Source organism: Glandiceps talaboti, chromosome 8 (assembly GCF_964340395.1).
Source record: "Glandiceps talaboti chromosome 8, keGlaTala1.1, whole genome shotgun sequence".
Classification (NCBI taxonomy): domain Eukaryota; kingdom Metazoa; phylum Hemichordata; class Enteropneusta; family Spengelidae; genus Glandiceps; species Glandiceps talaboti.
Window position 1 is genome coordinate 25092809 of NC_135556.1, and position 26334 is coordinate 25119142.

At 34.7% G+C, this 26334-nt stretch overlaps 2 protein-coding genes across 2 annotated transcripts; one reads left to right on the forward strand and one right to left on the reverse strand.

The window, feature by feature from the left end:
- The first annotated feature begins 289 nt into the window (after window positions 1–289).
- Window positions 290–3724, forward strand: LOC144439058 (mitochondrial import inner membrane translocase subunit Tim16-like). The gene is made up of 5 exons (XM_078128306.1): window positions 290–405; window positions 1314–1398; window positions 1672–1760; window positions 2250–2372; window positions 3262–3724. The coding sequence occupies exons 1-5, from the start codon at window positions 403–405 to the stop codon at window positions 3376–3378; spliced, it is 417 nt and encodes a 138-aa protein (XP_077984432.1). The 5' UTR covers window positions 290–402; the 3' UTR covers window positions 3379–3724.
- Window positions 3725–10568: 6844 nt separating this feature from the next.
- On the reverse strand, window positions 10569–15959 carry LOC144439423 (uncharacterized). The gene is made up of 4 exons (XM_078128711.1): window positions 15834–15959; window positions 14446–14834; window positions 13655–13773; window positions 10569–11374 (listed from the first exon to the last, which is right to left on the reverse strand). The coding sequence occupies exons 1-4, from the start codon at window positions 15957–15959 to the stop codon at window positions 10602–10604; spliced, it is 1407 nt and encodes a 468-aa protein (XP_077984837.1). The 3' UTR covers window positions 10569–10601.
- Between the last annotated feature and the right edge of the window lie 10375 nt (window positions 15960–26334).

Genomic DNA, 26334 nt, shown 5'->3' on the forward strand with positions numbered 1-26334 from the left:
TTACGGGTGCGGTTATCGTTTTATTTGGTATGCAGGGGGTCGTGAACGGGCTACATATTACAAGTTGTATACTTTATCGTTTGGTATTAATTTTAGTTCCAAAATGCTAATGTTATACACAATCAGATTATCACTTAATTTCCTTTTATCCCTTTAGTTCACAATCAGATGCACCAAATTAATGGTACGGTCTGCATCGTAAAACGAATGCTGATTGGTTTATATTTGCAAATACTGCCGTTCGTCAAGCTGTCTGACCAATCAAAATGTGTCTTATGTACATTGGTGTTCAGACGCTGATGTAATCATGAAGCCATATTGTGTATGAGCATGCAGTCGACACTCACGTAGCCGGCTAAATATATTTCGTCAACGGATAAAGAAAGGGAAAAAACTTTTGTCATGGTAAGGCTTGAGAAGTCAGAGTACACACATGCCGATGGTCAGGGTAAACGTAGACCATGTTTATTGTGTCGCGATCGCGATTTATTCACGATGGACTGCACGATAAACTTTATCACAATTTGTCGTATCGATTGTACATTACTATTACTACACTACAGTAGTGCATACATGACCCCAATGTATATAACATAACACATGTATATCGTCATAGGGGTTATTGTATATATTATAATCATGGATGTATTTGGGGAGACATATGCTGCTTGTAGTAGTAAATTTTGAAGTCAAAATCCTCACTCAGCTGTGAATACTAAACAATTTGGCTATCTTCTATGTCTTTGTACAAGTTCACACAACTGTTCAGTTTGTACTGCAAACTTCAATATCATTATCGTATTTCTTATAATGTATTTGTACAAACTTTCTTCAATGAAAGGATCTTTATGCTACTAATCATATGTAGTGTTGTTTGTCCAAAAAATGAACCTAGAAAGTCAAATTCCATCGAAAAATGTAATGTCAATCCAGGAATGTTGTAACAAAGTAAGAACCGATCTAATCTTACTGTACTGTAGTTTGCATATAAATTTATAATTGCAATTGAAAAATATAAATGATTATTGTGTGTTAATATATATATTGAATCCATTGGATAATGTCCTTCTAATACTTTGATAGTTCAATACAACATTCAGCAGAAAGTGGTTATAAATTACTAGTATAATTTTTGCATAAAATGATTTTTGTTGTCAAGCAAATCATTAAGATTTGAAAACGTGAAAAAAATTTCAGCAAAAATTTCTTTGGAAGGGAATGGGGTAACTTTGTATGTACCTGTTATATACAAACTTACAAGGTTTCTATAGAAAAACTTCAAAGAAAAATTAATTTCTATTATTTGTTTGCAGGCAAAGTACATAGCACAGATAGTAGTACTGGGAGGACAGGTTGTGGCTAGAGCATTTGCCAGAGCTGTCAAACAAGAAGTGGCAGGTAAGAACACAAACAGAAATCACACTGAGCGAAAACAACAACAACACATAAATGATAAAGCTTACAAATTGATCACAGGACTCCATTCTGACTGTTAACAGGACAACAATCAGAACTTGGAATCAGAATGAACTCTCCATCTACAAGCAGGACTAAAGTGATACTGAAAGTCTTCGTAAACATCTCTATTATACCTTTAATAATGGGATGGATTTTGGACATAAGATTAGATGTGAAATGGTTGACATTATTTATATGTATCTAACATTACAGCCAGTCAAGCAGCTGCTAAGAGAGCAGGGGGTGGTCAACAAGGTAAAAAAGCTGCTGCAACAGATAGCATCATGGGTATGACATTACAGGTGAGTAGCCTAATCTTAGATTTATGAGATTTTTACATATATGTATTACAAATCAGGATGTACATGTGCATGTCATCCCTTAGAATTAACTTTATCTGAAAGTGTAGTATTACACATTACTGCCTCACAAACAGATTATTTGACTGTTTTGCACTTCATGCAGCAGGCTGTCTATGAGCTAAAGGAGGAAATATTTTCCAAAGAATGACTTTTGAGTTGATAAATTACTGCTTGTCAAAGTCCAGGTATAGAAACTACCTCACATTGTTGGTTTTTCACAAGAAAAGTGCCAAATGAAAAATATTTATAGACCATTACATGTATTAATATCAACCAAGATGTCCATATCATCACACATGCACAGTTACTATGGTAACTGTAATTATGCACATGACATCAGTAACAACATATTATGTGTAGATTTAGAACGGTCATAATATTTCAGATATTATTATCGTTGTCATTAACAATGAAATTTTGCCCCAACAGGAAGCACAACAAATTTTGAATATATCACCAGAATTAAAAGTGGAGGAAGTTAATAGCAACTATGATCATTTATTTAAAGTCAATGAAAAGTCTAAAGGAGGGTCATTTTATATTCAGTCTAAGGTGAGTTTTAGCTTTTGTCTGAATGATACCTGTCCACCCCACAATCTGTAATGGTGTTGACCAAAGTGAGTTTTAGATTTTGTCTGAATGATACCTGTCCACCCCCACCCCACCTCCAATCTGTAATGGTGTTGACCAAAGTGAGTTTTAGCTGTCTGAATGATACCTGTCCACCCCCCACAATCTGTAATGGTGTTGACCAAAGTGAGTTTTAGCTTTTGTCTCATACCTGTCCACCCCCACAATCTGTAATGGTGTTGACCAAAGTGAGTTTTAGCTTTTGTCTGAAAGATACCTGTCCACCCCCACCCCCATCCCACCCCAATCTGTAATGGTGTTGGTCACTGGTAGACTTTAAATATAGTCTAGCTTGTAGGTAGTCACAAGTACTTCAGCAACTCCAGTGTTTATGTTATAATTATACATACAAGTATACACCACTTCTATCCTATCTTGAGAGGTATCTTAGCACAACTCTTGACTGTTTGTAGAGCCTAAAGTCAATGATTACTCTAACAAATCAAAGTTGTCAATTTTTTTCTTGATTAATGATTTGTAGTTTTCAGTATGAAAATATTGACATGAAGATTTAGCTGTAACTGAAGCTGTATAATGATGTGGGTATATGCAGTCATTCAAGACAATGAGAAATTCACTGAACGTGCCATAACCTCCAGAGTATGGAATATTGTACATCATTTGAAGGCCAGAGTTTCAATCCCAGGTTCCCACATTAGTATAGTCTCATTAGTGGAGCCAATACGATTACATGGAATCATTCTTTGTTGTGAACCAACTTTTTCTATAGAGTTACTAGACATCACACTGAGAGTGTAATCCTTAATGAAGACCCGGCCTTTAACTTTTATGTTGTCTTTGTGTTGTCCAGGTTGTCAGAGCCAAAGAAAGAATTGATGAAGAATTCAAGAACAGGGAAGAAATCAAGTTAAAAAGAGCAATCAAAGAAGGAGAACAAGAAAAGTCAGAGACAGAATCCAAGTCATGACAACATATATGATATTATTTGTACATTTCAATGGGTATATTTTATTAAGAATATGTTTTTGTCATGCAAAATAATTATGGCTTATTGGCAAGGGGAATGAAAGAAAAAATATTGAAACTAAGTTTAGGCATACAAATACAGCTTTGATGAACAAGAATATAGGACTCAACACCAAAGAGCAATAATTTCCTGTTTCTTATTTCATTAAGTCATGTGATTGGGTCATGTGACTTGGCCATGTGATTAGGTCATGTGATTTTCATAGTCTCTTACTTCTATTAGGTCACATTGTATGAATAACATTAACAAACTGTATGGCTATCCTTCCCTATATTTATAATATCAAAGTGTGTGATACTTGTGAATATTTCAGGGTGGGGGGGGGGGTGTGTGTGTGTGTGTGTGTGTGTGTGTGAAATTGTGAACATTGGAACAACTCCAGACAACATTATTGCACATGTACAATATTAATACCACCTATAAATATGTAATGTAGATAATGACCATGTTACATTACAGAATAAAATAGTGTGGTTGTAGTGAATTTCTCAGATTGGTCGTTTCCATTTTTTGTTAGTTGCAATATGGAAATTTGTTATGTTCATATCTACAACATTCAGAGTGTTTGTTCACGGATAATTAGCATTCAGAGTGTATGTGTTCACGGATAATTAGCATGCATAAATTCTTGAATACTTTTAGACAAATCTTCAAGGAACTTCATATATGTTGAAAACTGCTGAGACTGTTCTATTGGACCTAATTCAGTTGAAATATCATCGTTTAATATACATTTACAGTAGGATTTCATTTAGGAGAGAAAAAATACATGTTTTGAATACGTATCCCAAGTGAATAACAACTTTCACTATAGGTGTGTATAGCCTGTCTACAGTGCATTCCATCTCCAGTGTTAAAGCAGTGTCAATAATACAACAGGTATTTGTGTTGTATATACATGTATTGTACAACAAGGTGTGTTTTTAGTAAGAAAATGAATAAATAAACAATAAAGTTTATGTTCAATTTATACTAAGTCTGGATTTCATATCTAGACCAGTGTGTGTGTGTGTGTGTGTGTGTGGTGGGGGGGGGGGGGTGTGTATGTATGTATGTATATGTGTGTGTGTATGTGTGGTGGGGGGGTGTATGTATGTATGTATGTATGTGTGTGTATGTATGTATGTATGTGTGTGTGTGTGGTGGGGGGTGTATGTATGTATGTATGTATGTATGTGTGTGTGTATGTATGTGTGTGTGTATGTATGTGTGTGTGTATGTATGTATGTATATGTATGTATGTATGTATATGTATGTATGTGTGTGTGTGTGGTGTGTGTCATGTGTGTGGGTGTGTGTGTGTGTCGTGTTCATTATATCAAACCATATTTCATTCATTACTACCATTTGACATACAACTTACTACAAAGTAGAAAGGTTCAGTGTAAATAATGATTTATTAATGTATACTTATTGGCTTGTTCTTTTTTTCATACATTCAACAAAAAATTTACACAAAATTCATTTCATTGGAGAACTGAGTATGATCCCCACACACAAACTAATGAGCACTGTCAATGATACTTCTTACACTTTTTCAGAAGTCTAAACATAACAAATGTTTGTAATTGTTTTCTGTTGTCATTTACAACAGTTTACAAGGCTTTAACTGTCTCAGTAATAGGCCTACATTTATCTGACCAATAAATTTCCTACAGGAAAGGAAAATATAAGAATCACAACGTATTAAACCAGCAAATTTCAAAGTTTTCTTCTGAAATTCAGTAATTGATACTATACAACAGTTCAACTACTGTGTCTGCTTGACAAGAATTAGCCTTAGTTAGACATACTTAAACATTCCAGGATTGAACTTGTGAACAATGCTGATTGAATAATAATAATTTTGGACCTTTGCTTGATTGATTTCTATACTATCTCTAAGAACATGCTTAGTGATATTAGCACCACCGCAATATCATAAATAACACTGTGGCACTACTGACTACTGAGTCAAAGTTACTTTATTGTTGGTATGGCCGATATTATAGTTGGTATGGAATATCACACAAGTTTTCAAAGGAGAGCTTTTTGACCAAAATTACATTACTTTACAAAATCTTGTATTATTTCTTATGAAGACATTTCTTGGAAAGTCCAACCAAAAACTAAAGAAATTGCTAGTTTTGAAAGAATTTGACTAAATAATAAAAATTCATCAAGGCGTCAGTCACACTAACAATTTACCTTCAGCCTCAAATTTTGGGAGATTATCACACCAAATAAACATGTAATCACATATTTATTAGGTGTACAATCAAATTAAATCAAATTAGTCAAATCAAATTATCACTAACATGCTTGCATGGCCCTGTGGCTAACCTAGCAATATATAGTCAATACAGAATGTACCTCCCTACCCTGAAGTCCACGCTGTCCATACAGAATGTACCTCCCTACCCTGAAGTCCATGCTGTCAATACAGAATGTACCTCCCTACCCAGAAGTCCATGCTGTCAATACAGAATGTACCTCCCCACCCTGAAGTCCATGCTGTCCATACAGAATGTACCTCCCTACCCTGAAGTCCATGCTGTCCATACAGAATTTACCTCCCTACCCTGAAGTCCATGCTGTCCATACAGAATGTACCTCCCTACCTTGAAGTCCATGCTGTCCATACAGAATGTACCTCCCTACCCTGAAGTCCATGCTGTCCATACAGAATGTACCTCCCTACCCTGAAGTCCATGCTGTCAATACACTCAAACTGGAAATCTGTGTTCAACATAACGCTTCTTACCGCAGAGGTTTGTTAACATGTTGGTCAACTCATAGACTATTAAGTTTAGTTATTAACAGCTAGGGCATAAGCTGTGTCTCTACATTTTAGGGGATAAATTTTGTTACATATTAAGAGGTAACATGTACATCACATTTACTGAAAGCATTTAAGCATGACACAAATGATTTTATGAAAACAAATTAGAATATATATATATATATCAAAATGGTAATGAGATTAACCCTTGTTATATCAGTATCTGTCCTTACAGTGCAAGAAGACAATCTATAGTGCCATACTAGGTCTTATTTAATACCCAGTATTCCAATGTATTCAATGGAGAGCACGTGCATTGAACCCTGGCAATAATTTCCTGCATCACAGCCTGGCACACTTTGCCCAATTATGGCAAATGGCATGCTCATTGATATCCATTCACTCAGTGATTTGGTTTTGTTAATTTCTTCACTATTATGACGTTTCTGTGAATAAAATCATATATCACTGCCAATTTATGTGATTATGGGCTTCAAATGATGTTTCCGTGCCACTACAAAGGGTATATGATAAAACCTTTATGGCCCAGATATGGGGTTTGCGGCCCTCAGTAGTATTGCTTATGGGCCCTCCTATAGGCCCTTCCACTGTATAATCTCAGTCCACAAAACCCATATCCTAGCCGTAAAGATTAATAATATTAGGTATTGACATTAACATTTTACCAGTACTAGAAAAGTTACGTACTCAAAGTTTTGTGAACATATTTTCACCCAAGCAAAAGAGCAATGAAACACAGCCCATACTTAGTTCAGACTTTTTGAAAAAGCCCACTGAGGTGTAGTACAGGCAGATGTAAAGTTTGCAAGGATAAATATTGATATTACAAAAGTAACTATTGTTACTTACTAGATACTAAGTATCAACTGTTGAAATACTGAGTCCTATACTGTATAGCTGAGTTATATTGCAATTCTACTAAAACATAATGTCTAGATTAGTGGTAAATTCAAACTAACTTTCATTTCATTTCATGTCAGGGTTCATAAAGAGTTCTCTTTGATTATAGCTCATTGTATGATTGTGAATTGGCCATGACCATGCTGCTATCAAGTTCAGTGCCCTGCATCCATGTACAACCATATATAACATGTTCCATCCTGGAGAGTTTATGAAAGCTAGTACAAAAAAATACAATCCTACCCTGGAAATGGCATATTGGCTTCCAGGCGAGATGTCTGATTATACAAAGACTATGAAAGGTGTAGATATTAATTTCTACTTGACTGCAGGGAAAATATGCTGGATAACAAAAGTGTACAAAATTGCACTGTACAGTAATATCAATATCATAACAGTAAATATAATCTAGGCATATTGTAATCAATATAGTTATTGAAATATGACAATTAATGTTTCAATTTCATTAAAACAAACTCAGTCACACATACACACATAAAACATTGTTGAAGACAAAACCCTACGAATACATATATACTATGATTAAGATAAATATAGTTTTTTTTCTTATTTTTTCTTCACTTGAATCAAAAACAAAATAAAACATTTAACACAAAAACTTCAATATTTTGGCACAACACAATTACAACATGTTAATATTCATAGGCTGCTTTTGGGTAAAAATATAATTCCTCATTGTATGAAATCAAAATAATTTTTTGATACAATAAAGCACGACAGTACTCCTATGGAATATAACAGAATCTGCTGTATACAAAAGAAATCAAATATTCTGGAGTGAACATGAGTTAAAAAATAATGCTTTCTTTATCAATAATCACTTAGCACAAACTGTTTAAAGGTATATTTATTACCACTCTGGCAATCAAAGCTTCGTTTTACTAAGATAGGCACACACTAAAACTAAAGTTGATATAAGCCATTGAATGGATGTTAGTTTTAATAATTATATTCACAGGAGGGTGGTGTTTCTGTTATGATCTTGCAGTGTACATTTTTTGGGGCACTTCCAATATTTACACTATCTTGAGGTATTACTATCACCCACTTGTGAAATCTACCACATCAGACAACAATGTGTTTCAGTTTGTGTCTATCTTAGTAAACCACGATTTTTGATCACCTGATTAGTGTACGCAATGGTTTGCTGTAACATACAATATAATATATATACACTGACAAAAAATTTATAAGTTCTCCCTTCAAAAGGGCAACAATATCTCTTCATCTTTCTTAATCCAGTCATATAATTGGCAATCGTTGACAAAGTAAAATCTAAAAGAACAAAACAACAAAACACTGTTTTTAAATAAACTTATTTCTCTTTTTGCACAGTCTTGGACTTTTTTATATCAACATAAAATTGCATTGGACAAGGAGCATTTTCAGTTTTTGTAAAAGTTAATGAAAGATGTGAAGTTATGATACATCGATTTTTAACAATATAAGTATATTATGTAATATGTAGAATCTATTCCATATATAGAATCTATACTGTATCAATAAAGGAGAACATAGCATTTCTAAAATTTTGTTCTCTTCATCAGTCTCTCAAAGAAAAAGTTAAAGTGGCACAAGCTGAGTTTGTATGTCTTGGGTGTAATGTTTGCTGCACAACTAAATGGTATTCTATTTCATAGTCTAGTTCCAATATGATCCGCGTTATGATTTACACTACATTTATCTTCACACATCTAGTGAATGTCGAAGCTGTTAAATGTGGCTAGACCCCATGCTGAGTCAAGCGTAAAGCGTTATGTCAGTAGCAATCCATTACAAATTGACAGGCTGTTGTAATTCAAACAATTGCTCAATAATACTCTAAAATCACATGGGGACGCGAAAACATCATGTTTACATGAACGCTGTCAGGGAAGCACAGATTTCTGTGCTAGAGTAATGACATTTAGACTAGACGTGATGTGTGAAGATAAACATAAAGTAAATCGTAGCATGGATCGTATTGGAACTAGACTATCTATTTCATGAAGTGTACTTGGCCACTACTTGCAATTAAGTGAACACAAAACAGATATAAAGATATAACTTATAAACGATCCGATGACGTAATTTATTATACATATAACAAATTTTTAGTGAATGTGAATGTTAACTGCCTGAAAAAATAATACTCTAGTTGCAGCTATTGTCCCTTTAACATTAATACTAGAATAGTGCAATCAAGGTAGTATGTATGTATTTTCACACTGACCAAAACGTTTAAAACTACACTTGTGCCACTTTAAGTTCGTGTATTTCAACAGTCTTATTGAAAGAAACAGAGTTATGGTACATATGACAATAAATGAGAATCTACCATTTCTAAACTTTCGTATTCTCCTGTCTCTGAAGTAAAAGTTTATATCCAATATCTGAAGAATGTGTCGAACAGTTTTGAGGCAATTTCCTGTACAAATGATTACATCAATAAGTATTCAAATAATTTAACATTAGCACCTAAAATGTGGTGGCAGAAAATGGGGAATGGTCTGTTTGACAATTATTCCAGTATGAAATCCCAATAAACACAGGAAAGTCATGTACTGACATATTGAGGCATGTTCACATGAAAACATTAAGGGATTGCTTTAATGAAAATTAGAGGTATATTTTAGAATGCTATCTATTCTCCTATGAAGTACACACTGGTGCTGCTGGAAGCTGTAAAGTAAATAATATAATTATGTATATACTAGTCATGTGCAAATATTCAACATTTAGTTTTTGATATTAGATTGTTGAATTCAATTAAATCCGGTACTTGTATGGAAACTTTATTAAAGGGGAACACCACCTGCCAATAAATAATCATGACTTGTAAGCGCTTATTAACTCCAAATAAAATAAATCTTTCATGGATAATTATACAATGCTTGTCCATGGAAAGAACCTGAACTGAACAATGAATAAGTTTCAACTCGGTGTTTTGTGTAATGTAAGCGATGTATAATCATGGAATGACTCTCCACAACCCAAAGTTTACAAAAATGTCTTAAAGTTTACTTCCTGCCTTGGCTTTCCATTTAGCAGTCAAAGATTCAAGCTGTTTTTTGTTTTGACTCCTAAGTGCTTATTACCTTCAATAAAACTGTTCCCCAACACTAATTGATATCATGTATACAGTGATATGTATACCAGAGTTGTCTGTAGACAGGTTACCCCCCCCCCCCCTTCCAATATCTGCACTGGGTGCTGATCATCAATCCGTACATGCTTCATACACAGAAAGAATACATGTTGTAGCGTTACTTATTTATATCAGCTAAGAATATGCAAATTATATGCAAAAAATACAGCTTAATATTTAGCTGTATTTCAATTAGTAATGCCACATATCTAAGCAAACAAAGTTATGTAGTGACTCATACAATTCACTTCTCTATTTTTATAGGATAAGTGGACAATTATATTATATTTGTACATCTTTTATCAATAGTTATAGAAAATCTTAAAAATGACTTCAACTATGTGTAGCCACACTGCCACTATCTCCCGCAGTTGCCATGGTTTCTGAAACTATTTGATCCGATGTGACTGTCATGGTTGGCAGTGATAGGTCTGTTGAATTCTCTGATTTATTGTCTGTAATAATAACTTTGCTAGTGATGGCAGATGTCGTGATGATGCTATCTGTACATGTGGGTATACTTGTTGTTGTAATCGGAGCAGTCACTATTGTTGATGACAGGAGGGGGTTTGATGCTAGATGAATTGGCAAAATAGGTGCTTGCAGGCTTGTTGGCACAGCTTGAAGTATCATCACTCCACCTGGTGCACCTATTACTGGATACACTGCCACGCCATCTGTGAATGATGCAGTGACTGCATTTGGTTGCAGTGCAGTTGATAGGGTAGTGGGTAAAGTAAGTGCTGCAGTGTTTGTAGTCACAGCTGCAGTACTTGTACCAGTGATAACTCCATGTGATGAGCTTGCAACTTGTGTGGTAACAACAGATGTTGGTTTTTGTTGCAGTTCACTTTGTTGTTGTAGTTGCTGTTGGAGTTCTTGTGGAGGCTGTTGTTGTTGTTGTTGTTGATCTCGACTCACATAATGTCCATGTGTTTTTATATGTTTTCTGAGAGAGCTAGGATCTGTATACCTTTTATTGCAACCAACAACTTTGCAGTAGTACGGTTTCTCTACAAAGTGAGTCCTTGTATGTTTAAAACGATCACTAGAATTAGAATATCTCTTGCCACATCCTTCTACTGGACAAATATAAGGCTTCTCACCTGAAAAGAATGAATCAGATGTCACAAATCAGAACAAATAAGGAAGAAGTAATAAACAGCTCTATTCAAGGTGAAACACACCTTGGGATCATTTTTCCTGAAAAATGAACATTTCTTCAAACTTTGCCATGTGAAAGCTTATTCCTGGTCCTTCTGAACTTTTGGTGTTCATCATCTTGTTTTCAAGGAAATTGTCAATCTTTTATATTGGATTCTAAAATAACATAACTTTGACCTGTACTCAGCAGCCATATTGGATTCTAAAATGATATAATTTTGACCTGTATTCAGCAGCCATGTTGGATTCTAAAATGATATAACATTGACCTGTATTCAGCAGCCATGTTGGATTCTAAAATGACATAATTTTGACCTGTATTCAGCAGCCATGTTGGATTCTAAAATGACACAATTTTGACCTGTATTCAGCAGCCATGTTGGATTCTAAAATGACACAATTTTGACCTGTATTCAGCAGCCATGTTGGATTCTAAAATGACACAATTTTGACCTGTATTCAGCAGCCATATTGGATTCTAAAATGATATAATTTTGACCTGTATTCAGCAGCCATGTTGGATTCTAAAATGACACAATTTTGACCTGTATTCAGCAGCCATGTTGGATTCTAAAATGACACAATTTTGACCTGTATTCAGCAGCCATATTGGATTCTAAAATGACACAATTTTGACCTGTATTCAGCAGCCATGTTGGATTCTAAAATGACATAATTTTGACCTGTATTCAGCAGCCATGTTGGATTCTAAAATGACACAATTTTGACCTGTATTCAGCAGCCATGTTGGATTCTAAAATGACACAATTTTGACCTGTATTCAGCAGCCATGTTGGATTCTAAAATGACACAATTTTGACCTGTATTCAGCAGCCATATTGGATTCTAAAATGACACAATTTTGACCTGTATTCAGCAGCCATGTTGGATTCTAAAATGACATAATTTTGACCTGTATTCAGCAGCCATGTTGGATTCTAAAATGACACAATTTTGACCTGTATTCAGCAGCCATGTTGGATTCTAAAATGACACAATTTTGACCTGTATTCAGCAGCCATATTGGATTCTAAAATGACACAATTTTGACCTGTATTCAGCAGCCATATTGGATTCTAAAATGACACAATTTTGACCTGTATTCAGCAGCCATGTTGGATTCTAAAATGACACAATTTTGACCTGTATTCAGCAGCCATATTGGATTCTACAATGATATAACATTGACCTGTATTCAGCAGCCATGTTGGATTCTAAAATGATATAATTTTGACCTGTATTCAGCAGCCATATTGGATTCTAAAATGACACAATTTTGACCTGTATTCAGCAGCCATGTTGGATTCTAAAATGACACAATTTTGACCTGTATTCAGCAGCCATGTTGGATTCTAAAATGATATAATTTTGACCTGTATTCAGCAGCTAAGTTGGATTCTAAAATGATTGTTTTTTACTGACTTTTAATGGAGAATGGGTTTGAGGTTTCTTGAACAAAATAACAATAACAATTTTAAGATTTTCATTTTCAAGGTAACTACTTTGAAAATAAATGAAGGTAATGCATGTATATATTATATCATATTTATGACACTTTTACGTATGTGTTGTTTTTCTACATTCCTAAATTTCAGTGCACCCAAATCATATCATCTAAACACTCTCTAATCTGCCTATATGTGATGCTATAGATCTCCAAATTACAGTGAAACTTAGAGTATGTTTCAGTGACAAGAATATGAAGTCACTATTCAAAGCTACACCAGCTTCAACTCGAACATTTTTTATAAACTGTTTGTTAGCTGAATGAATTGTTTGTAAATAAATTTGTACATTCAGAACAGTATTGAATCACCTGTGTGTAAACATTTTTGTGTAGTAGTAGTAGTAGTAGTAGTAGTAGTAGTAGTAGTAGTAGTAGTAGTAGTAGTAGTAGTAGTACACATAGTATGATGCAATGTATCCAATCAAATCAATTTTTGGGTCCTCAACCAAAAATCAGTACCAATGAATCATAATTTCAATTTATCAATACTTATATAGATAAACAGACCACTAATTGACATGTACAATGTCTAATTATTGGTATTTTAACAATATTCAGTGAATATATTGTGGTTTTCTGATCAAAAATAATAGCCCAGTTACAACCAGTGCAGGTTTAAAAGAAATCAAAATAACTGCTGAGCAATGACTGTGCTTCAGTAAATACTAAATAATGCTGCACCAAGTAATTATTAAAATATCATTAAGGCACCCACCTGTGTGTGAGCGGGTATGAATTTTCAAATTTTCTAGCCTAGAAAAACATTTATTACACTCTGGACATCGATGAGGTTTTTCGTTTGTATGTGTTCGTACATGAATTAACATTTTATACCTGTAAATAAAACATAGTGATAGACATGTTATTAATAATATGTCTTGACTCAGACTCACAGGCATGATAGAATACATCAAATAAAATGTCCTATCTTTGTTTCTCTTTACATATATTCATCACCTCAACTTTTATCTGTAACCATAGACCCTCCACCAAGCCTATGCTGTAACTCTGGAGGTAAAAAATAAATGCTTAATGTATGTAATCATGGTGTTTATAACATTGCGATATCTCCCTGTCCTTTATTTCACTGGACAATTATAAAACTGTAACTGCTCTGATAATACACTCAGGAATCTAACAAGTCTATAACAAATGTATATCTCTTTAGGTACATGCAAAGCATTAATAAGTGTATATCTGTGTTCATTCATTATTAAACTTGATACCTTTGTACCATGATATTTGCGATACAACAATACAAGAAGACAAATGAACTATACAAAATATGCAGATTAGCTACTCTGCATATTTATAGTGCATACAAGATATGCAAATCAGCCACTTAAGATGCCTAGAGAACATTATTTCTTTGTAAGATACATGGCATGCCAAATATGTAGATTAGATACTCTGAATTCATAGTGTATATCAAAATATGCAAATCAGCCAATTAAGATTCATGGAGACCTATATTTCTTGTCCTCATTTCGCACGATAGTGTCTCACCTTGCATTAAATCCTTTACCCTTCCTTGGACAACCTTCCCAACGACAACAATACTCAACATCCTTTTCAGGTCGTATATGGTAATCATTTACATGATTGACAAGGTCTTCAAGAAGAGTAAATTTCTGGAAACATTTCAGCCATTTACATTCGAGTAGTTCAGGGAGTTCTTGCTGTTCCATCTGTTGTTGTAGTTGTTGTTGTTGTTGCTGCTGCTGCTGCTGCTGTTGTTGTTGTTGCTGTTGAGTATCAATTGTTAGACTATCTGGTGATTTGTCATCTAAAGCTATACTATGTCCATCAGTGTGAAATATTGTTTTAGCATAAATAGGTTGAGGTGACTGTGTGATGGGAGATGAACTCTGGTCTTCTTGAGTAGTAGTAGGAAACTAGTACATGTATAGAGAAAAAGAAATTCATTTTCTTCATTTCAGGCCATCAAAATGTCCCATAAAAATAGAAAAACATACAGACACAAAAAACAGAATAAATATTATACAAATATCTGTACCTTTTATGACAATCCTATATTTTTTTTCAAAAATTTGAAAGAAAGTAGGTATCTGAGTCAATGTAGATATAGAAAATGCAGAATAGCTTTAAATGATGAAGACCATGGCATATTTGCCTGTTCACATATTTTATTATTCGTTTCACATAGGTCTACTAGCAGGAACTATTTTAAAGTTCAGGGGTCATCATGTGCTAGTGGTCACACTTTTTATAGTCAATTCATGTATGCCCATATCTATCCCAATTTAACCAGCAGGTAGTCTGTAAGGTACGCCATGGCGGGGCACCCTCAAACATCAGGCAACCCCTAACACTGAGAGGAGGCTGGTGAGGGCGAAACATCATGATGTATCTTACAGTCTAACCAGCATGTTGTTGAATTTGGCGTATTTGCAAGACGTCAGCCGTCACTTAGGGAAAAGGGCTTTATATCATGTATATTCTCTGCACAGAGACAAAGTTATTCCCAGTGTGAACTTGGGCACCATACGTAAAGCTGGTCGAATGAGGGATATGTGTATTCAGGAGCTGGTCTTCAGTGTTCCCATGAATGCAAAATGGTCAAACATATCTATAACACTGCACTACCACTGACATAGATGTGTATAACGTACAGAATATAATGTTTTTCTGTCAGAATGCACACAACTTGGGCTTGCAGGTGGTATAATATCAAATTGTAATGTCTGTCCACCTGCTCTATGCTCCTATTGTTCTCAGTGTTTTAGCTAAGTGTTGGAAACTTCAGTAACATGAGGGGGAATTCAAAGCCTGATAAAACTAGCATAGTTTCCCCATATATTGAGCCATAATTTGGTGGGAAAACTTCGGAAGATTTTACCTACACCCTTCACAAAAATACAGATTCTCCTCACCTGCATGACTGCATCATCTACATTCAAACCATCAGTAGCACTGTGATCGCTCACTGTAGAATCTGTTAAATTACTGGTCAGCAAACCATGAGGTCCTAATACGGCTGGAACAACAGCCGAGTCCATCAAACCAGTGGTAGACAGATTAAGAGGCCGTGATAAACCAGATGCTGTTATGGTATTTTCTCCACTCAATAAATTATGTGCGTCAGTATCGTGCTCACCATCACACTGTATAAGGATACCTGAGAAGATAAACAAGTTTTTAAAAGTGGCAAAGTTTACAAGTTTTTTACTCAAGCGAAAATACCTACAAATAACTTTGACTAGCCCCCTCTATTGGCCAAACTGATGTAGATTTGGTTAAAGTGGCACAAGCTGAGTTTACAAGTTTTTACTCAAATGAAAATACATAAATCTTAAACTATTCTAGTAGAAATGTTAAAGTCAGTACATCATTTCTATGACATTACAATTATCTTACAGCATTGTTAACACAGTTGCAATGTAAGGATTTCCGTAACAGTTTCCATACGTATATTAAATGATATCATCAAATCATATATAAGTTACAAAATGTATATTTCACATCAGCTTTGAGTTCTGTCAATTGCAAATGATTGTTTAGCATGTGTCAGTATTTAAAGCACAACACTGTGTATACTACTAGTAACTACTACACAACAACTGCCGAATACACACAGTGAAACAGCCCCTGAAGTAATAGTTACAAGAGACGTTTTCAAGCATGGCTGTGTCAGCATTCAAACCACAGAGTATGGTAATACACATCAAACCACAGAGTATGGTAATACACATCAACGTACTGAAAAAAATCTAGTTTTATTAAAATCCGTATTTTGCTGTTTCTAAATTGTTCAAATTCATATCTAAAATAACTTGCAAACTATATCCTACCTGTGTCAGTTAATACCTGCTGCCCCTCCATCACTGCTGTGTTTTCTGGCCCAGCTTGTATTTCAATGTCTTCTGCTTTCTCAGCTTCTTGTTTTAAAGTACAGTCTAAAGGTTGTTCTTTGAATTTACTGATCTGTTGGTGGACATCTGAATCTTTTGTTGTTCTGAGTTCAGACTCCATCTGTAAGTCATGTAAAAATGATTGTCAATACAATAACATGTTACATCTGTGCTCACATATATATACAGTCCAGGAAATATAAAATATATTTACTCATTACTAGATTTGACTGTTTTTCAGTTTTATTTTTGCTTCGTACAGATAATTACATATTATAATATATTATGAACTTACATCTATGGCATACCATTTCTTTCTTTATTTAATTATTTGATTTAATTTGCTGATTTTCATCCTCATTTCTGTTGTGCACTCACTGGCAAAAATCTTCAACATGTTGAATGTGACCAGTTATGGAAGAAGAAGAAGGCCATGATATAAGGTGGCCATGATCCACAAACTCATTGCTTTGTATACATAATTGCAGGGCTTTGGTACATGTATATCACCAGGTGTGTCACAAGGAATACAAGTTATACAACATGTCATATTTTCTGCAATTTATCACAAGTTGCTTTTCACATTGCCAAATACACTTAGCTGTAGTTGTTAGTTTCATTACATGTAACACACTGCTTACCAAATTGCCTACTAGCCTTTAGAAACAAATCAAATAAGCTAAGCTTTGATGTACATTGTAAGTTTTGGATGCACCCAAATATTGCTGTTGATGTGAAGTAGAGAAATATGCAACCATAAACTTACTAATGTTACATATCGAGATGTATACTCATTTCAATACACACATAAACAACTACTGTGAATTATACTTGATAGTGTTTATGTACTGAGTATTCATTGACTAGTAGGTAAAATATTGTCTAAAGTTGGCCCATATAAAAAAACAAAGTACATCATCTATTGGGAAATCCCAACTGAAAACTATCAGATATGTCATGTCAAGACATGTTTACCACCAAATAAATTAAAGTGTGTCATCACAATGCTGAGTAGATAGACGGAACATTGACATATTGTGTTCATTTCAAATTTACTGTTCCAAAGTATTTCACTGTCCTATTATTGATTCTTGGAACCATGCACAATATATTCTCCAAACTGTACAAGCCTGAAAAGAAGGATTTAGTAAAAAGCAACATAGTACATAATTTTTATTGAATGCCACAACAATACACAACAAAACATTGCATAAAAGGCGACATGGAGGTACTTAATTTCCTCCTGCATTAACACTGAACCCATGAGGGATGGCCCTCACTGGACTTCTTGGGAGACAAGTGTTTAAATGCTTAAAGAACTATCCAGTATAAATAAAGATTATTTTATTTTATTATACTTCTGAGCTACAAGAATACACATGCTAGTGATGCAGTATTCTCTAATGTGAGACATACACAACTATGTGTTGTAGTCTGATTTTATGGATAGGTATAGAAATTTTGCTATACAAGTTAGAAAATCTATCAAACCAGATGGCCAGCCAAGGACCACACACAAGTAACTACCACTACACTATTACAAACTCTCTTTATGTTCAAAACTTCAAGTGTAATCACCTGTGTAGTAGTAATTGTTGTTTACTCTTTGTCAATGAAAACTACTGTCTCTTCTTGCCTTGCTTGATTTATGCAGCACTGAACAATGTAATGAGATATACAATGGACCATTGTGTTCTATGTTGTCTTTGCAAGAAGGACATAATACTAATTAAAATGGCTTCATTTATTTGACATTGGCTTGTTGTCAAGAAATATACTTTATCCCTGACCCTCTAGTACTGATAACTTACATGACTGTAAGATATTATTTCACAATATTTTCCTTCATTCAGTTGTGGCTAATACAAGTACATGTACCTTAAGGGGTCTTGTCACTTTGAGTCAACGATGGATTGTGACAAAAAGAGTTTGTGTCTTAGGTCACAAATGCTTTCTAGCTGAATGAAGACAAATATTGGGAAATACAATAATCAAATCTGTGAAAGTAAGACTATATTAATGGTGAGATTTAATATTTTGATTCATATTTCAAGCACCTCAGAATTAATGACACAGAAAATGTTGTCATGTTTAGAACAACCACGGTATAAAATATCATATTTTTGTTTAATGCATTAAATGTGGTATAATATGAAATTCATTAATTTACTAGTATTTAGCATAAATGTCATAGTATTTGCTGATATTTAGTGTGAATGCCATAGTATATTTGCTGATATTTAGTGTGAATGTCATAGTATATTTGCTGACATGAGTGTGAATGCCAGTGTTTGCTAGTATTTTAGCATGAATGCCATAGTATATTTGCTGATATTTAGTGTGAATGCCATAGTATATTTGCTGATATTTGAATGAATGCCATAGTATGTACTGATATTTAGCATGAATGCTCTGGTATTTGCTGATATTTAGCAGAAATGCCATAGTATTTACTGATATTTGAATGAATGCCATAGTACATTTGCTGATATTTGAATGAATGCCATAGTATTTACTGATATTTGAATGAATGCCATAATGTTTGGTAAATCATGAGTTCATCATTGTTTGACTGCGTATGCAACAGTAAGATGACATATAAACTATTATTTTCACTGTCAGCTGTTTTCTTGAGACAGAAAACTCAATTCTTCACACATGATGATGATCCTGTCAACAAAACAACTGACAATAAGAACATCATTTTACTTGTTACATAATATATTTGAACCAAAACATCATGATGCTAAATGTGGCATCTCATTTGGTTACCATGGATATCATTGTGTCATCAGTTTGAAGAGAATAACCTTTGCAGCAGTATAATGATCTGAGAGACATGAGAAGGTCATATGTACTCGTCTTTGTAAATCACAAAGTCTTGTCTGGATACCCTGTGGATTCATAAATAAATGTAAATTTGATGTCCGAGACATGTAAATGACATGTATGTATCAGTTGGTGTGTCTTAATTCTCACATCAATTTCTTTTCACACTTTTCATTTGTGAAGTCAACATCTTTGTTTACTATGTATCTTTGTAACTTAGGCTCCTTTGAATAATTACACACTTTGTGTGTTGCCCTTCAATATTTCCCAAACCTACCAGGCAGCCAGGGAAAATCCTATGTGATATAAAAGACAGTGGCTATGACAGGATTAGGGATAAAATGTACAGGTTTTTTTTCATTGTTTTCACAGTTGTTGTATTGACTTTAAAACAGTGTACTGTAACACCATTGTGTATTTTATTGTTTTTGTGTCAAATAAAATATACTATTAGATGTTAGTCCCCAATATTTATCTTTTTTCAGCCAAAGAAAATACAAGTGACCTGAGGGGCCTATGTCACTACGTTACTCTAGTGATGCGTACTGACAACCCTTAGGTCACAAGTATTTTCTGACTGATTGAAGAAAAAAAATTGGAGAGTAACATAATTATACCAGCACCAGTTATATCAAAGAAAAATCAGGGAAAATTCTAGCAACTTTGAACTTTCTGATTCATATTTCGAACACAGCAGAACCTGTGATGTAGACAGGTGTTGTCGACATACATGTAGACGCGTGCTGTCGTGATGTAGAACGACCAGAGTAAATATTCCATATTTTTTGTTCAACTTGGCTTGAGCACGGTATAATGTAGACTGTACTGGGAAAGTTCCAATGCAGTTTCCTGTACTTGTGGTTTAGAAAGGATTATACAGTAATAATTCATTTACTAGTCACCTGGTGCTTGCTTTGGCTGGCCAAGGTTTGTACTGGTTAGGGGTAAAGTATTTGATTTTCAGGGTGTGGGAACTTTAGGACTTTGACCCTAAATTAAACTTTTATTTTGGCCACCACAACAGCAATGTTTCTTGCCTACTAGTGACCACTGTCCACACACACTGACAATCCCCAAACATTTATACTTCTATGATGTCTGTATACTGATACAGGCATACATTTAAAACAATTGTCAATTACTTTCAAACCTTACACCAAGTCTTGTAACAATTAAATCATTTACAGTAAAACAAGCAGACACTCAGGTATGCAGTTATGACAAGGATGGCAATACTTCCTATATTCTATCATCACAAACCATGGCCTGTTTTACGACAACGTTCTTAACAAGCCTCCCACAGGAAATGTAGTGGTAGAAATAATAACTCTCGTTTGCGAGAATGCTACATTCTTTTTCCATTGCTATGTCCCTCAATTCCTATTCCTCTTTTGTATTTTATTTTAGTACTTTCAGCTGTAAGTAATATTACTTTCTGTTGGTTGTTTGTAAAGTGAAGTTAATCATGTATTTATTTAACTGTGCTTATGTTTCTTTGTTTTGGCAATGTTCTTTTTAAAGAAAGAATTCGTCAATAAAATGAATATGAATATATGTACATGTAAGTTTCACTTTCCATTGCTGTGTCCCTCAAGTTCTTTTCACAAGCTTAGGTTTACCATTGATGACATGTATCAAACTATGGCAAACAATACACCGGTATATATTTCACACATATACCACATCTTTAAAATCAAGGAAATATGTGAAACACAAAGTTCAACCAAACCACTGTGCATACTACATACATGTATACATTTAAACTTTTGTTGAAGTTTCCTTCTTGTAATTTCAGAAGGGTGGTATTGGTATGTAGGTAAAATATACATGTAACTGTATTTCCCTGTCAGTTTATTGGGGTTCCCCACTAAAATTATGGTACAGTGTATGGATAACTATGTCACTGTTACCAGATTCCCCCTGTTACCAGATTCCCCCTGTTACCAGATTCCCGTTAGCAGCGTTCCCAACCCTTAGCAAAGACACTGTATGATATGGGTTGAACATAACAGTCAACCCATTAGTACTAGTTTCACTATTAGTGAAACTCTCATTCTTGTATTTATTTTATTTGATATATCGAATGCTATGGTAATATGTATGGTTATAGTGCCTTCAACTTAGTTGCGCTATTTTAAGGTATGTTAGCGATAAGCGACTACACACTTTTCTGTTGCCATTTGAAAATTTTCTCAATTCTTTGTAAAAAAAATTTAAAAGTTTCAAGATTTTAGCACCTTATTCTGGCTGTACACACACTACATATGAATTAGAGTCAGAACTGTTACAGTGAAGTGCAGTACCATCTTTTTATCAGTGTAGTTCCATTGGTTTCCTGCTATACAGATTTACAACAGAAGTACTATGCATGTACATGTACATGGATTTTAGAAATAAGTAAACATATGATAGTCAAGTGTTGTGATGATCAGTCACCTGGAATGACCCTGTACAGATAGCATATTATTTGGTAGATCAAAACTTGGCAAGAAATAGATCGTTGGGTGTCACATTTTAACACATAAACTTCAACAAATAAAGGCTCTGAATGAAAAAGCAATTCCTATCAGCATATGAGAGCAGTTAAATTAAATGAATGATATCAAGATCATGATGTATGTTAATGCTTGTGAATTAATCTACAGACATGTCTTCAAAAGTAGGCCAAACTGTAGACTATGATGAAAACCATGCAGGCAACATTGTTGATTATCATATTGTACAGGTTTCCATGGGTGAGTATAATGTCCCACCCTTCCGCTTGTAACACTACCTACTTTGAGATATATACAAGTTGTATGTGGGAGGGTCACATTCTTGTTGTGACCTAATAGGTATGCAGTGAAGAAAACCATGGGAGCAGGCCCGCCCTGACTCTGAGATACACAGTACAATAAGCTTTAGGAGGCAAGCCCAGCTGACACAGACTCTGCGAGTGACATGTATGCAGTACAATAGTGCAAACCATGTGGGCAACCACTGTTATTTGTACATTTACTGCAATAAAACTGTTAATGAGATGTGAAAGGCTGTCTCTACAAATTCATTTCTTGCAAGGCCCATGTAACATGTCTTGGTTATTATAAATAGTACAAACTTTAAGTTGATAAAGAACATTGCAATATTCAACATCAAACTGTGAACACACATCTGATTTGAACAAATAAAACAACCTCAACATACAAAATTCAAGAGACATGCTGGTGAATTTTCAGGCAGGGAAATAATTTCAAAATTAACAATTATAATTTTTTCATTTGTATATAGATGTTGGAGCTCTCTTCAATGGCTATGATTTGAAAGGCTCGCATGATGGCAAGTTTGCAGAAAAGAGAATAACTGCTTAATCTCTAGTGCCCTAAAAATGAAAAAAACATTTATATGTTTTGAGATTATATCGAAGTGTTACAATCACCTGTCATCAAGTGTCAAACGAGAGAGAGTAAGAGAGAGAGAGAGAGAGAGAGAGAGAGAGAGAGAGAGAGAGAGAGAGAGAGAGAGAGAGAGAGTAAGTAAGAGAGAGAGAGAGAGAGAGAGAGAGAGCGAGAGAGAGAGAGAGAGAGAGAGAGAGAGAGAGAGAGAGAGAGAGAGAGAGAGAGAGAGAGAGAGAGAGAGAGAGAGAGAGAGAGAGAGAGAGAGAGAGAGAGAGAGAGAGAGAGAGAGAGAGAGAGAGAGAGAGGGAGAGAGAATGAATTATTGTCTGTAAGTTTATATGAAAGTAATTTGTGGTCAAAGTACAGATTACATATATTAATTTCAAACACATTATTATCAAATGAAATACTGGCTGCCATTCATATTGTTTTTCAGGGCTATTACCATTAAGTGATTAATTGGTATTTTAATACAACCTACCCTCTAATGTAAACAAATTTTGTCTACTGAATACATATATTTCTATCATGGTAGTGTCAGAGGTGCCAGACTACTTAAAAAGCATTGACCCCTGACCTTCTCACACTGATGTGAATTATGTTTAGAGTTTGAAATGTCAAAAAAAACATTTTATATTGTATAATTTCTAATATCCGTTTTTTGCCAAGGGTTGAAATGACACTAAGTATTGAACAACAATAATGTCATAGTTATGGTTATTAATATTTGTTATTTGTAATTTGATACAATAAAAACATATGTCTAGAAATGATGGCTGTCCTGACAATTTAACTGGGGGAGGGGGGCACCTTATTTTGTATTACGATAGGTTTTCTATCCTGATCAGCTCTACCAATATTACAGGTAGTTCATTATATTGTTTGAACTACAGTCATGATATTTGATAACCATATATCTACTGTCGCACTTTTCAAGATGTTGTTTGTAATGACACATAGCATTAACCCTGGGGATACGAAATTGGACACCAATCACGTAAGCCAACATCTGTCTACACCTGTCATCCGTCATTTGTTAGCTTCCGGCTGACCATAGCCACACCGGCTGATCATGCCCTCTTCCTCGGGTCAAATTCATAATATTGTTTAGTGTCGGTATAAACATTGCTGGTTCGCATAAGGTGAACCATATGACATGCAAAGAATCATTTGGATAGAAGATATCATAGCGTCAGATGGAAGTAAAGCAATGTTGAGAAGTAAACTCGATTGTCGCCGGAATATTTGAAGCCACGCCAAGCCTCTAAAAGAGAGTGTCTTTGCCGCTAGATCACTCCAATGATCGTTCAGAGACATTGGAATGTTGTTGCTGCTAGCCAACAAAAGGAACCCTTAAAATTAGAATGAAAACAAAACAAACCTTTCCAAACGTGGAGCCCAAATTCTTCTATGTTGTCTCGAAAGACGTTATCTCCTGTTTTGTTAACGGTAATATCACTGCAAAAGACAAAACGTTCGAATTTTCCAAAATTTTCTAAAAACCCACAGGAAAAATCGTCTCGGAAGATGACAGCATGGAGCCGCACATACAGCGCTTGCGCAGTTCAATTAAGACCCCCAACATGCCAAACATAGCTTTGATTGGTTGGTTGGCCTCTGTTGTGTCATGGGGATGTCATCCACATTTGCAGTCTTGACCAAGTCTCTGCAGGGGTGCGAAAGTACAGCGCACTATCAATGAAAACGAAGACACCCAATGTTATATATTTTTTTGTTTATGATTATTATGTATACTTTTTCTTTCGTAACCACAAGGTGTACTATATACTTTATGATGACAGTAAACATCTGGAAGTAAATGTTTTCCCTTTATAATTATTTATTTTTTGTTGAATATTATTCAACAAATAATAAATAATTATCTCCTTAAATGAGATCTCCAGACATTGTGACTATCAATCTCGTCAATATACTAGTATTTTTAACCAAAGTATCAATATTCTGATGTGCACCTGAAGGCGTTATATTTGCGCCCTCAGCCGGTGAACTTTGGGGATGTGTCGCGATCCGTCATCAGTGTTACCTCAGACAGAGTCCCTCCACTGTCCATGGTTACTTGTACGTATGGACACCAATGCACTGCAATGTCAGTAATGTTACAGGTGCATCCAGACGATGCTTGGTGCTTGAGGGTGTTCAGTAGAATACATTAATATGCATGACGTCAGCGGCAAGAGCATTCTCTCCATTTATGATACACTATTATTAATTCAGCTCTGTAAATATACGCTTCGAGGTTTCAGCCCGGGTTTCAGACACGTCTTCAACCCACTCCGAAACGAGCGGAGATGTGTCGGAATTATAGAAGCGCATATCCAGAGCTATGTTTTATTGAGATTGCTTTATGACAAAGTTATCAATATTAAAACCAACAGAAAAATTATAAAACACACAAATTATCAGCTTTTCAAATGGTCACTTTGTTTTTAGAAGTCCAGTGGCTAAACGTAGAAATTATAAAAATAAAAAATAGTAAAACCAATACATTTGTCATTTTTGATCCTGTGGTCTGTGTCTGGTCGACGAGGCGTTTGTGATCAACGTATTAACATTATATGCATAATATACATATTGCATAATGTCGATATATCCTTAGCTGGGTAACTCTTGAAATTCAGTGATATGCGCTCGACACGTCTTCATTCCACTCCTGGGAAGAAGCCTAAGCAAGGTATGCGGAAACTTCGATTTTTTAAGACCTACCATCAACTTCAAGTGCGATACACACTACGCCAAGTCGGTCAATTTTTAAGTCTCAACTTGAACATATTATTAAACTCGCCTTTTTTCATTTTTTTCAAAATATGTTATTGTAGCTTTTGACCAATTTCCGCAATGTTTTAGTGTCATGTATACTTGTTGATAAGCATCTTTGATCACCTGTTTGTCTGGATACTGACGCTATATATATAAATAAATTATTAGTTATTATTTAATATTATTTATTATCATTATTATATGTAAACTTTTGGTATTTGAAGAGTAACGTGTTCAGTGTTACTAGTAATATGGTTGTTAAATTCCCAATCACAGTGTCCTTTACATAATGCATGTATTCGCAGACACCTGACGTGTGTGCATAAATATAGTATATTAAAGATTTAATACCGGACTACAACTTGAAAGCCATATATACCTGCGGCGTCTAGCTTCTTTTCCCGTTCATCTTTAAGGCAAGAAGTCTGACTACCTGTATGCTAAAAATAGTATACACAATCTGACAAGGTTTAGGGCCTATAGTTTTTCTCTGAAACTTAATTATCACATACACTATGATAATTTCAAAGGTTCTCTCCAAA

Coding starts and splice junctions, on each gene's coding strand:
- LOC144439423 (XM_078128711.1), bottom strand. CDS start 15,959: ATGGACTCGGCTGTTGTTCCAGCCGTATTAGGACCTCATGGTTTGCTG. Junction 14,835..15,833: donor TAGATGATGCAGTCATGCAG/GTGAGGAGAATC, acceptor TACATGTACTAG/TTTCCTACTACTACTCAAGA. Junction 13,774..14,445: donor GGTAAAGGATTTAATGCAAG/GTGAGACACTAT, acceptor TTTTATTTACAG/GTATAAAATGTTAATTCATG.
- LOC144439058 (XM_078128306.1), top strand. Junction 1,761..2,249: donor TCATGGGTATGACATTACAG/GTGAGTAGCCTA, acceptor TTGCCCCAACAG/GAAGCACAACAAATTTTGAA. Junction 2,373..3,261: donor CATTTTATATTCAGTCTAAG/GTGAGTTTTAGC, acceptor TGTGTTGTCCAG/GTTGTCAGAGCCAAAGAAAG.